This window comes from Talpa europaea, assembly GCF_964194135.1.
Source record: "Talpa europaea genome assembly, chromosome: 15".
NCBI lineage: Eukaryota > Metazoa > Chordata > Mammalia > Eulipotyphla > Talpidae > Talpa > Talpa europaea.
In genome coordinates this window covers 4,193,828-4,207,278 of record NC_140083.1, presented here as the reverse complement: position 1 = coordinate 4,207,278, position 13,451 = coordinate 4,193,828, and the positions used below count along the sequence as shown (strand labels likewise).

Sequence of the window (13,451 nt, the reverse complement as noted above, 5' to 3'; positions counted from 1 at the left end):
GAATGAAACACAGATGGGAATAATAGGGCATGAGCTTGATATTATTGCAGTTCATATTTAGCCATGGAGAAATGACTATAGTTCCATATTTTCTTGGAAAGAAACAACCAAGCGGCTCCTATCTGTGCTATGACTCAAAGGCAGGTGCAGGGGCCAGCACTGGTCAGGGATGCAGAGTCATAGGTCCCAGCCTTGCTAAGTAAGTGTCTATTAAACGGCCTTGGTAGAAGAGCCCCATTAGAGTGTAAGAAGCACTGCGTTATATACCCTCCTATAGGAAGACACCCCCCATGTGAAGGTTGCTGTGTTCGGTTTTGTTGCTAATACTCTGAAGCCTTGCCTGCCCCACTGCGTGATGCAGCTCAAGGCTGGAGAAGCTACTTTATGCCTCTACATTCCTGAACATGCATTTCACTCAGTTTTTCTAGGTTTGATAATGTTACTGTTTTCTTCCTATGAGCCACCTGGTTGGTGTTAGAAAGATTTTATGCCCCAGTGCTGTTTGGCCTTGTCTACTCGTTTAATATTGTGTGCAAATTACATTAGCATCCCATTAAATTCCTTCAGTCAGATGCAACAAATGAAAAAATGTTAAAAACAAATCCTACACAGATATTTTGGAGTACCCTACTATGTAATTTCCTCTGCCTGAATGGCTATATTCCAACATGCTCTCTCTTTGGGTGCATTTTTAATTAAAAACTCTCTAAATGGATACTTCAGACACTTTTGCTTAGCTCTTCATTGCACTTCTTTTGTTCATTTTTCTCTCCTGAGATATGCACATGGTATTATTAATTCTTAATTGGTTATGATTGTTAATGGCTTTCTGTCTAGTTATTTTCTTACTGTTTTGTACATATCCAAGATTACTATTTGCCTCTTAAGGAAAGGAATGTCTAAACTAGTCACGGTTATTTGATGTGGTTTGGAAAGCTCTATGTAAATGTGTGGTGGACAGAGTTCTTATGGTGTAAACAGTAGAATTCGGGTTCACGGGTGCCATGGGTTTATTAAATGATGACATTGTGACACAGACCTGAAGGAACCACACTTCTGGGTGGAGGACACCCATGGGAGCTTTCTCCTCTTCCTGCAGTACCACAGCACCTCCCTGAGAGGAAGGTGCCCCAGTAAAGTCACACACTAGCATACCTTATTGGCAGAACATCAGTCACACCTTGATCTCTAGTTTATTGTAAGAGAATCTGGGAACTAGAGCAAAGGGGCTGGAATCGGTGCTGACTGAGCTGCTGCCCAGCCCCACCACAGTCACTTCGCTCCTGCACTGTCACATCACTGACGCGCTCATAAAGGGAGGATGCTGTGAATTATGTGATGATTGGACTTAATGTGTATCTAATGTGCTTAAGACAGGAACCTTAGTTGATAAACCTAGAGCAATTTGAACATGTTAGGGTGAAATGTAGTTTCTAGAAATGCATTATTGTGAAGGTCAGGACAAAGTGATGGCTAAGAATTCCATTGACCCATCTATGACTTTCATGAAGAGTACTTTTAACAGGGCTTCCCCGGTGGCGCAGCGGTTGAGCACTGGGTTGCGAAGCTGCCCGCAGCCTCTGCAGTGCTGATTCGATCCCCGGCCACTGGGCGAGGGTCCCACATGGTGCGCAGACCTCTCCTGCCGCCCGCAGCTCCCCTCAGCAGTGTACTTTGTCAGTCTGCCTGTTCTGCTCTCCGCTCTGGCTCTGGTGAATTCTCTCACCCTCCCGCGCCTCTTGACTGTACCCAGTGCTTGTATGAATAAATAAATAAATCTTAAAAAAAAAAACAAAACCATGATTCATAATGTGTGCTCTAATCACTACATCTTAATTTATTTAAAAAAGAGAATATTTTTAACAGATAAAAATTGAATCCGTGTTTAAGGCTTTTTTGATTAAAATTTTATTGAAATAATTGTTCATTCAGAAGCAGTTTTAAAAACAACTAAAACAGCAGTTTTAAGAACAAGTCTATGCATTGGTAACCATTTATGCCGACAGGTTCTGGCAGCCCACCCCAAGGTGTGTTTAGGGAAGCTCCCCGATCTTCCTTAGGTTTCCCCAGAGGGACCGTGTGGGCCTGTGTGTATGTCACCGCCGTTAGGCACAGACCCAGCTTATCATCACCAGATCATGAGAGTCACCCTTTTTTATTAGCATACCTGCCCACCCGTCCCCCTATAGCTCCTAACCACCACCTGTCACTCCTGCAATGCTGTGTAGTAGAGTCACACAGAATGCAGCCTGTGTGATTGGCTTTTGTTGCTCAGCCAGATTGTCCAGGGAGCCAGCCAGGTGGTTGATGCATTAATTGTTGGCTCCTCTTGCAGTGTGAGTTGCTTCTGGACGGTTTCCTGTGTTGGGGCTGTCGTGCCTGTTCAGGTCAGCCTACCACACGTGTATGGAGTTGGTTAGGAACTGACCACTGCTCACTGACCACAGGGCATAGAAGAGCTGGGCCGCCATCATCCAGACCTCAGAGCAGTAAAGGTACTCTTTGCATCTGGGACATTTTCCTGTCAAGATGAGTCCTGCCTGTTCTCTGAACAGAAGTTCTTGTTTCGCTGCAGCCCACGTGGCCGTGGTTGCTGCTCTGAGGTGTGAGGCGGTGGGCCACCTCCGCTGCTGGTTCCCTGCAGAGCAGGCAAGGGTTCCTGAACCTAACTATTTAGGAGATTCCAGTTAGTGGGAAGAAGTTGCTGTCTTCCTGGGATTCTCACAGACCATGAATTCGTATGTCCACGTTGCAAAGCACCAAAGGTACTGCAGGCTGTGTTCAGAGTACCCAGAGTGCAGGTGGAGAGGGAGGGCAGGGCACGGACGCCGGCTCCTGCCTGAAGACGTGAGAGTGGTTTAAAAAGGTAGAACAAGCACTTCCCAGGGCCAGAAGCACTGCGTCTTGCTGCTGAGAGCTGGCTTCTAGCTCAGTGTGGCAGTGCGTCACCACTGAATGAATGATGTAGAGGGGAGCTTCTAACAAATAGGTCGCTCGGTCCTTTGGGTGTACGTGTCCACTGTCCCCAAGCACAGGAAACTCTGGTATAGGCCCAGACTCATACCAAGCACAGCCCAGGCTCGGGGCCCGCCCTGAGCGTTCTTCTCCCAGGCTGCCCCTCGCCTCTCAGGTGACGCTCCATTGGGGTCTCTGCCCTCAAAGTCACTCTCATGTCCCTTTCCCAGCTTGCTTGTCCTCGTGGCATTCACAGTGACGTCTCTGCATGGGTGCTTGGTCTGCCTAGACCCTCAGCCCTCTGAGGGCTGCACCGTCTTCGTGCCCCACCGGCTTAGACCAGTGCCTGGCCCAGAATCGGGACCCACCCTCTGCTTGTTTAGTGATTTGACCCGTCGTTTTGAGCATATGTTCCCTGGACGGGTTGAGCAGCCCCGGCCCTTGTTTAATTGCACATGTGGTGACACGTTCGTGGTGTTTGTGCTCAGGACCCAGGTGTCCAGCTCCCCTGCAAGGCACATGCCACATGCTCGCCTCCCTTTCCCCGCAGCCTGCGGGTGCTCTGGGGAGGCATCGCGGCCCCAGTGAGGAGATTTTAAAGCATCAGTTTGTGTTCACACTAGTCCTGGTCTGACTGTTCAGCTGTGAGCACGTGTGTCGGCTAACTCGATGGGTGCAGTCACTCTAAGTCCCTGTGACCTCTCTGACTCATCACTTTCCCCCATTCCTCCGCTCCCGCCTCCATGTCGTTCCTTTACCATATCCTCTACCTGGAATGCTCTCCCAGAAACCCACCTGCCCCTTGCTTTGGTGGGTCTCCCTCCTGAGGCCACCTTGTTAGGGGGCGTACGGTCAAGCCTTGTCTCCTACGGGTTCCTGTCGCTACCTGGACAGATATAGGCTCTTCTATGTTCTGCTGTACGTCTCGTGTGGCTCTGCCTGTTTCTCCACCGGAATGTCGGCCCACCGAGAGCCTGGACTTGCTCCTGTTTCTGTGGATCCTCAGCACCTAGAAATGTGCCTGGCTCGTGTCAGGCACCTGGTAAATGTTTATTCGAGGAAGGCACCAGTTCCGGGGCATCTGGGTAGCGGAGAGGTGAGGCAGAGGGGCCTGGACAGGGCAGCCACCCCAGGGGTTATTTCACGGACTCGGAGGCTGTGGTGATGGTGGCATCCACTGTGGGACTTGTGGAGGGCCAGGCAGGCAACAAAGTACTGGTTGTGGGGTGTACGGAAAAGTGAGTTCTTTGGAATTGGAGTTGTCAAGAAAGTTTATTGAAGCTGATGGCTGTTGAGCCAGGACTTGCCAACAGGGAAAGATGGAGCAGCGTAGAGGGGCATGATATGTACGTCAGGTCTGATGAGTGGGTGAGGAAGCTGTGCAGGTAGGGACTGTACTGTGGGTGGCCAAGAATGCCAGCGCTAGGGAGGGGTCGTCAGGTGTCACAGCTTAGAACCCCCACATGATCCGCATCCTCGGAGACACGTGACGCAGCAGGTTTTCTGGATGCTTGTGTCCTTGCTGTCCACCCCCTCGTCATGTCTGCAGGACAGGAGGCTTGCTCAGCCTCAGCTCAGGTGACCCAGCTTTTAAAAATCACTTCCACTTCTTTCAACTGACAGTTACTTGTTGAAGAAAAGGGAAGAAACACATTGTTGTATCTTCACCTCAGACATGCTTCAGGGTCGTTTTGCTTTGTACACTCTGGATTTATTCTGGATCTGTTTGCACTTGATCTGGCTGTGTGTTTAGGGTTGGGGGAGAACGGGGGTGATCCCCCCCCCCACCCTGCTTCCAGATGTCGAGACACTTGATGGTTACCTAGGACCTACCTCATCACCTGCATTTGTACCTGCTGGTTGAATGGGGATTTGGATTCTGCTGTGTAAATAGCTCATGTTTTACAGTGTAGACCTAAGTGCCGGAACTTAGATCAGGGGTTCTCAACACTGGATACATTAGAACCACTCTGGGGGGAGCTTAAAAGAATCCCCAGAGATTCCTCTCTAATGGATTGGGAAGCTGCCTGGGTAATGGTTTTGTTGATGTTTGTTTTGGGAACTTTGCTTTTGTTTTTTGGAAACAATCTGGAACTTGCAGAAAAATTGCAAGTATGATTTGTTTAAATCTGCACTGATCTGTTCTGCCACGTACCCTTCAGCCCTGCTCACTCAACAGCAGGCCCAATCATGGCCTTTATAGCTAAAGGATTTGCATTGGGCTGTGTGGTATCTCTTTAGTCTCCTTCCATTCCTCGGATGTTTATGATGTTGTCACTTTTGAAGACTGGCCTTTGGTTGGGGTTGTCTGACGTTCCTCATGATGATATCTTGGTGATACAAATTTGAATGAAGGTGATACAAATCCGAAGGGACTTGTAGCTTGCAGCACCTCTCTAGAACGTGCAACTTGCCTGTTCCATTACAGAAGATCACGGGTGTTATTTAATTCAGGTCATGTCTGCCAGGCTTCTTGGTGTAATTATTTTTTTCTCTTTTATAAAAATCAGTAAATTTTATGGGGAGGTGCCTTAAAACTGTGAAGATTCCTTTGACTTTTTCAATATATTAGTTTCTCTGTGTGGACCTGTTTTCTGATTTCATACAATGGTTTACAGTCTCCTCTGTCATTATTTTTATGATCATGTTGTCCCAGATGTAGCTTGGTGGCGCCCTTCTGACTGGCCTCCCTGACCAAGGAGTGCTGCCATCTTTTGGTTGAGGGTGCCCTTGCTTCTTGGCCACAAGCATTTCAGACTTGTGTTAATACTTTCCCTGCCTTACCCGAAACTAGCTTTTCCAAAGAACTTTGGTTCTCTTAGTGAAGAATATTTAGAAGCCAAAATCTGAGTTCAGGATGCGTTCCTAGCTATCTGAATGTTGCTTATTCCCTAGCCCTGTCAGTAAGGAATCAGAGGAGAGACAGCGAGGGAGCAAGAACACTCTGGCAAGCGCGTGCACTAGCACACAAAGTCATAGCTGTGTTTGCCATTCGGTGTGTTGTAAACCATGAATTCATTCTAATTACTGATTCTGAACCAATTCCACAGTCTTCCTTTGAATTTCTTCCCTTTCAATGTGGGTAATTCCTTCTTTCATCAGTGAGAAACCTGTCATCATCCTTAATCCTCTGTTTGATCGATCCCCATATATGTGACCAATCTCCTGTCACTGCCACCCTAGACTGCTCCCCTGCGTGGGTGCCCTCTGCACCCTGCTGGGGCTCTAACTCAGGCCAGGGTTTTTTCAAAGTTACCCAGTTGATACTAGGGTACAGCTAAGACAGAGTCCACATGAGTTGGAAGAGAGGTGAACCTCACACTTTTTGATTAGTTAATAAGTGAATATCTTGGCCTTGGTCAGTTTTGGTCTGGGAAAATAAATTCTTCCAAAGTAAGGGAAATGTAAAGAGAGCACTCATTCTGCCCATTTACACATTAAAAGATGAGGGTGAAAGCACTGCCTGTCTCCTGGAAAGCTTTGAAAAATATTTGTTTTGGAAATAAAGCTGCTTATAGTGAACACGAATTTCAGGCCCTTTCCCTGAATTACCTGTTTATAGGGAAAAAAATTTGAAAAGATTAGTTGTTTCTTTTTTTAAGAATGTCTCATTAAAGACTTACTGCTTTTTGTTTACATTGCATTTTCAAATAAACTTTTGACTTAGATTCCTAATTTGTGACTTAATGCTCTTTAAAAGCATCTGAACATTTAAGCAGGAGACGCCCCACGGTGGTCACTCTTTCTGGTCAGTTTTGCTTTAAGATATGGAAACTGAGTTACAGGAACTGGGTCATGAGGAAGCAAGAGGCCCCAGGAGCCAAATATAACAGCCGCTGTGGCCAGCCTCCCATAGATGGTCAACAGCCTGCTTGCCAGTGTTCAGAAATACGTTTTCTTACAGTTTTGTAGACTTTGTGAATTGTGCACGTTGGACTTTTCTGTGCTTACACCCAGAGGTTCAGAAGGAGAAAGGACTTACTGTGAATATGGCCTTTTGTGAACATGGAAAAGGTGTCATGTAGGTAAAACCCTTACTTCACATGTAGTTCTTGTTTTCTACCAATAACAGCATCTGTGACCTGCTGGCATGTCCCTCCACAGTGGGCCTCAGTCCCTTTTGTGCAGACCGAGTGATTTCTGTCCCCTCAATTATAGTCCTCCAGGAACTATCTTTGTGATTTTTTTTTCTCTTCACGTCTGCACACATTTACTTAATATTTTTCTTAGTTTCTCCAACTCTTAACTTTTTTTCTAAATGATGCTTGTGAAACCTTGGATTTGATGTGCTGGATCACCTAAAGTCACAGGTGCCCCAGGCAGTATCTGCCCAGTATTTTGGGGACCTGGAAACTGTTCTCTGCCTTTCCTTCCAATTTTGAAATTCAGTGAGCGCTACCTTTGGGGTTTCCTGCCTTGAGCTTTGAAGTCACACCAGCGGGGGCGCAGGCTTTTTTCTCCCAGTTGATAAGTAGAATGAAAATTATTAGCTTTCTGTATCTATTACATTAGAACATGAGAATATATATTTGAATGTGTATTAGGATTTAAATATCACACATTAAAGTAACTTTTCAAATGTGAATCATCATTCTGATTTCTTAAGACTCAGCACATTTCTTCAACTAGAATGCTTACTGTGTATCATTTTTATTCTAATAAAGGGAACAAAACCTGATCATCTTAACTCACATGTGCAGGAAGCTGTGACTGTGGATTCGCCCAACAGGGAATATGTGGATTTATAGGACACTTAATACCTGCCTTGAAAACACAAATAGAAAGCATGTAAAACATACATTATTAATAATGTAGAGGAAAAATAGGGAATAAAGAGCATAAAGGTTTATGCTCACCACTCTGAAGATGTTATGGAAAGATACCCAAATTATGACAAATACCTGTGTGTCATAATTAGATTAATGTGCCCTTTATTATTTGTGAGGAATATTGCCAGAAACTAACTGGATATTGTCATGTATTCAAATCAGGCTCTTTGTTGAGTTGGAAATCTATTAATCGTGTGTGTGTGTTTTTCTATTAGGAAGGGATTATAAAACACCCTTTAATGGGTTTTGTTTTTTTTTTTTAAAGATTTATTCATTTATTTATACAAGCACCGGGTACAGTCAGAAGCGCGGGAGGGTGAGAGAATTCACCAGAGCCAGAGCGGGGAGCAGAGCAGGCAGAAAAACCGAAGTACACTGCTGAGGGGAGCAGCGGGCGGCAGGAGAGGTCTGCGCGCCATGTGGGACCCTCCTCTGGTGGCCGGGGAGCAGCCGGGGATCGAACCGGCGCTGCAGAGGCTGCGGGCAGCCTCGCAACCCAGCGCTCAACCGCTGCGCCACCGGGGAGGCCCATTGGGCTTTTTTTTTTTAAAGATTTATATAAGAACTGGGGTCAGAGGCGCGAGAGGGTGAGAGAATTCACCAGAGCCAGAGCGGGGAGCAGAACAGGCAGACAGACCAAAGACATTGCTGAGGGGAGCAGTGGGTGAGGCAGGAGAGGTCTGCCGCGCCATGTGGGTTTCTCCCTGGCTGGCCGGGAATCGAACCCTTGCTACAGAGGCTGCGGACAGCTTCACAGCACGGCACTCAACCCACTGCACCACTGGGGAGGCCCCCATCATGGGCTTTTTTGAAACCAAGCTTGATGTCATATTTTGCAGAATGTGGTGGGTTTTTGCATCCTCATAGTTCAAGTAAAATACCTGTTCTGCTCACAGAGAGGAAATGTTGCTTACACACCATCTCTATGCCTTTGATTTAGTACATAAATAGGATGTGAATAACTTTTTGTGTAACGTTCTTTTTACAGAGAGAAGGAGCAAGAAAGGGAAGAACAGTTAATGGAAGACAAGAAAAGGAAGAAAGAGGATAAAAAGAAAAAAGAAGCCACTCAGAAGGTGTGTTTACTCACTTATATCTGTCTTTACAGCCACTGAGCATCTAGAATAAGTGACTGCCCCAGCTTGAATAGCTGATCACTTAGTAATGCTGTTACTTAAAAATTTCTAAGATTTAAAAGGGGAGAATATTAAAGACTTGCATGTGTTACCATGGAAGTATAATAGATAAATAATGCTCAACCAATTACATGAAAATAGCACTAAACAATATTGAGGCAAGAGAATTACCACACTTTAAACTCCTGTCGTCTTTCCTTATTTGTATCATAATTAAGCTTCATTTTCTTAAGCTTTAGAATAGTTTTTCAGCCTTTGCACTGATGTCCTTTTGGTCTTGTACGTGAGTCTGCCTTTTTATCATTCCACAAAGGACCCTTCCTTCAAGAGGGTGTGGTGGGTCTGCTCAGGGCTTAGGGAGAGATGCCATCACACACCCTTGGGGGTTTGCTAAGGGAGGAAAAGGGTGTTGAAATAGAGCAGCGGCAGGACTGACTGCTATCAACTGTCCAGTCTTAGCTGAGGCATTTGTCTGACAGGCTGTCAGGAGCAGGGATTGGTCAGACCTGGGCTCTGTCCCTTCGCTGCAAAGCACACTCTCCACCTGGGCCCCTCTGATCTGATTTCCTGCCTCCCCTGTCTTTCAGCATCAGCCCCACCTCAAGTGGGCTCTGGCTTGGCCTTTTCACAGGCAAAGTGATTTGCTCTAGTTCTTCCTACCACTCCCCAGCAGTCGCAACGCAAGGCTTCACTGTTAGGTTTGGGGCCCCCAGTATGGTGCCAGGTTAGATTAGCTTCAGGGGCTGGTGGAAACTGTTACAAGGCAGTTGACTCAAGGCAGTTGAATAGGAACCACAGGGTGTAAGGGATACAGTGTTTTACAGAATTTAGTTTTCTGAATTATTAGAATAGATTGTTTGCATGCCAGCATAAAAGGCAGTACTGGAAATGGTTTCTGAAGTGAGTCGCAGAGATCCTGCCATGTTAACATGTGGAATGTAATAGCGCTTTGCTTCATGACTTAATTAAAAGGTAGTTTTCAGCTCTAATGGACCTCTGGAATCTTTAAGACTTTGTCTGCTTTCAGTTGTGTTTCTCTTTCTGTTAGCAGTGGTGTTCCCACCGTCACATCTTTGTGTTGTCAGGATACCTGCTTCTAATAAGCTACTCCTAATCGGAGCTTGTTAGGATTGTCTGAAGTAACAGTGGAGAGCGGAGTAAACATGCTGATTGTGACTCAGAGGCTTGTATCATGCTTCCTTTTGGGTTTGCAGCTGCATCCCATGTTAGTGAGGCCCCACCATGCAGCCAGGCCCAGGTGTAGGAGTGTCCACCCGGCCCTGCGCACGCTGACCTGCAGCTGGGGCAACAGGAGGGGACCTCAGCAGAGGCTTTCCTTCCTTTAGGGCCTTTGCATTTCATCTGCTAAATTGGTACCAAAATTGGATTTTGCTGTCCCTGGGAATGGCTTCTTAATAGACTAGACACCAGGGAACTGAGCAAAGGCTGGTAGCAGGAGGATGCCAAAGAGAGGGATTGTTTAAGCAGGATGCAGCCCACCATTGTTCTCCACATCGATAACGCTGCTTTCTTAAACTGATACCCAGAAATGGTTAATGAACTATGCATCTCTAAACTTTGATTATGAATTCTGCTGGTAGGAAAATGATTTAAAATAAAAAATGGGAGATGGGCAGGGGGTGAGTGAGGACTGAACTGGGACTACTTCTGCAGAGCATGAACTTTTTACAGCTGGACAGCTTCCACTATGTGCTTGCGTCTGCTTCAGGAACTAGTTAAGGAGGTGACGCAAAAAGGAAAATCACCATAACTAGATTTTATCGTGGCTAATTATGAGCAATAAAAAAATGCAGTCATTTTGTTCAAGAATATTCTAGATTGGGTGATGCCAGATCTAGATGGGCACATTGGGCCCCCTGAGTAATTTCCACAGCTAGAGTCTGGTTCAGCAGTTTCAAGGAGCGAGCACGAAGCTGATCGTGTTATCGTCTGAGCGGTTCCCAACCTTTCTGTAGAGACAAAACCTCACCTATAATGTATAAAATGTGCTGGGATGCAAAGAATCATAGAGAATGTGCCAGAGTGTCTGTTGTGCCCCATTCATCCTTCAGTCAGCAAACACTGTGGTGCCCGAGTGTTTCCACCTCTTTCCCACTGCCCACCCCATCACTTTAGAACCGTCTGTGTGTCTGTCTGCCCCATTAGCCTACCTGCAGTTCTCGCGAGGATTTACTCACATTTGTGTTTCCAGTAACTAGGACAGTGCCTGGTGCCATAGAGTCACTCAAAAATGAGTTTGTTTAATGAGTGAATGGTCAAGAATGAGTGATGGCAATGTAATTTGCTTGGAGCATTGACTTACTAGAGGCTAAATTGAATTATTTCCATGTAGAAATGAGACATGAGCTTTTCACATCATGTTCAAAGGTGGTGAAAGTTTGCTCCTTCCAGAGCCGTCAGTGAGTAACTGGGTCAGGTGTCACACCAGCTCTGCACAGGGTGGGAGCAGCTTCTTTAATGGAACCCAGTCTGAGACACATTTGACATTATTTGGGGTTGTTGCTTCAACTGGGGAAGGCATTGACTTCCTGTTTAACTGAATGGCATTAACAAAATGGCATTCTAGGAAATACTTAAAATGCTGTAAGATTTAAATTGCCTTAAGGTATGGCCACAGGTTGGTTCATTCTTGGATGGATGGACTTGTAGAAAACGTCTGCATTGAATGCACTGTCTGTCACAGATGAAGAACAAGAATTCGCTTGCCTTTTAATACAAGAATGTAAGAGACACTGGAGGTTTAGCTGACTCCCTGTCTGACAGTGGGGTGCTGCGGTCCTTGGGGAGAGGGCTGGGTCAGCCACAGACGAGCCCTCCAATGATGAGTGTGTTTTCAGGAACTTACAGTATGATGATGAGCCAGAATAATCAGACTTCTTTTCTATATGAGTATTTTAATCATGAAAGTCAGAGAATCAATATAAAAATGCTGTGGAAGGTGGGAAAAGGAAGCCAAACCACCGCATGATCTTTAAGTAACCTGATGTTGCCCCAGCTGGGATTCCGGCGCCTTTCCTCCTGGGTGCTTTCTGAGGCACCACTTTTGGCAGCCTTTCCCCTCCAGGACTCGTGTGACTCGGCGCCCTCCTCACCTTCCTGCCTCACTAGCAGCGGCAGTTTTCCACGCTGTTCCTAATCATCATTTCCAGACTCAAAACTCATTATATTCAGCCTGTCCAACTTGTTAGGCTAATCACATCCCTAGTTGTATTAGTTACTATATAAAGAAATGCTCTTAACAAAGCAATCTTGATTTGTTCTGAATGTACATACTTCAGTCGTTGCTCTGGTTCATGCTGGTATATATGAACTTCGATAACAGCAAACATTTATTAAGCATTAGCTTAGGATCTCTGATTTAATCCTTGTAACAACTCTTAGTGGGGAGATACTATACTTATCTCCATTCAACAGATGGAAAACTGAGATCCCTTGGCCAGGAAGTGGCAGGCTTGAGTTTGAATGCCTCCTTTCTGCCGTGGCCTCTGACAGCAGACCCCTGATCTTTTGCTTTCTTAACTCGAGACCAGTTGTTTGAGTCCGTCCTCAGTGTGGGGAATCTTCTGTGTCTGTGGCTATTTAGTTTCTGGGCGACATCCATTTGCTTTTCTCTGGTCATGGCATCAAAATGGCAAACAAGTCTTCCTGGTGCAGGGCCCTCGTTATTCAGGGAGCAGATGCTTTTTGTTGTAATTTTAGTGTCCTTCATAATGATGGTCATGTAAGTTAAAGCTGAACATATGGCTCTCGTCGTGCAGTTTCTCTCTCTGGATGTCCACCATGCCTGTGTATCTCTGACAGCTAGAGTTACTTGAATTACAGATTTAAAGTAGACCTACAACACTGAATTAGAAAGTGAATCTTACTTCTGTCTGTTTATTTTGCAGGTCACGGAACAAAAAACCAAAGGTAAGATATTTCCCCTCTTTTAAGTTGTTAGAACCTTTTCAGTTTAGGTTTTACACTTGCTGACTCAGCCTCCACTCTGCTTGATCCGTGAAAATAGGTGCTGAGTGATAAAGGCTGCGTCAGTCATGGAGACCGTAGTAATGAATTTAAGGTACTTGTAGTAGGGTTTCTGATTGGCCTTAAATTTTTCAGGAGGCAAAAGAGAAAAAATAAGCCTTGTTTTGAAAGTATTTGGGTCATGATTTTTAACTGAAACTTTTCAAGACTTCTTAGTACAGTAACAAATACAGGCTCCTAAATTACAGATGGGAATTGTACGGGGTGTTCACCACCCTGACCTATGCCGTGGCATGCATCAAGTCTGAAAATGGACTGTTACATCCACGCTGGTCACACTATCTTCTGAACTAGAGCCTGGAATGTGTTTTGGTTTTTTTAAAAGATTTATTTATTTATGCATACAAGACCTGGGGTATAGGCCAGAGGTGCGGGGGCGGGGTGGTGAGAGGATTCACCAGAGATAGAGGAGGGAACAGAACAGGCAGACTGACTGAAATACACTGCTGAGGGGAGCAGCGGGTGAGACAGGAGAGGTCCGCTG

The 13,451-nt window shown here is 45.7% G+C and overlaps 1 protein-coding gene across 1 annotated transcript in view; it reads left to right on the top strand.

Moving 5' to 3' along the window:
- TNRC6B (trinucleotide repeat containing adaptor 6B) overlaps nucleotides 1–13,451 on the top strand; it is a gene marked incomplete at its 3' end in the record, with an annotated part of 210,335 nt that overhangs the window by 151,121 nt on the left and 45,763 nt on the right. The window contains exons 5-6 of the mRNA XM_084254515.1: nucleotides 8,773–8,860; nucleotides 12,829–12,850. Coding sequence (XP_084110641.1) covers nucleotides 8,773–8,860; nucleotides 12,829–12,850 — 110 coding nt within the window. The remainder of the gene's footprint in view (nucleotides 1–8,772; nucleotides 8,861–12,828; nucleotides 12,851–13,451) is intronic.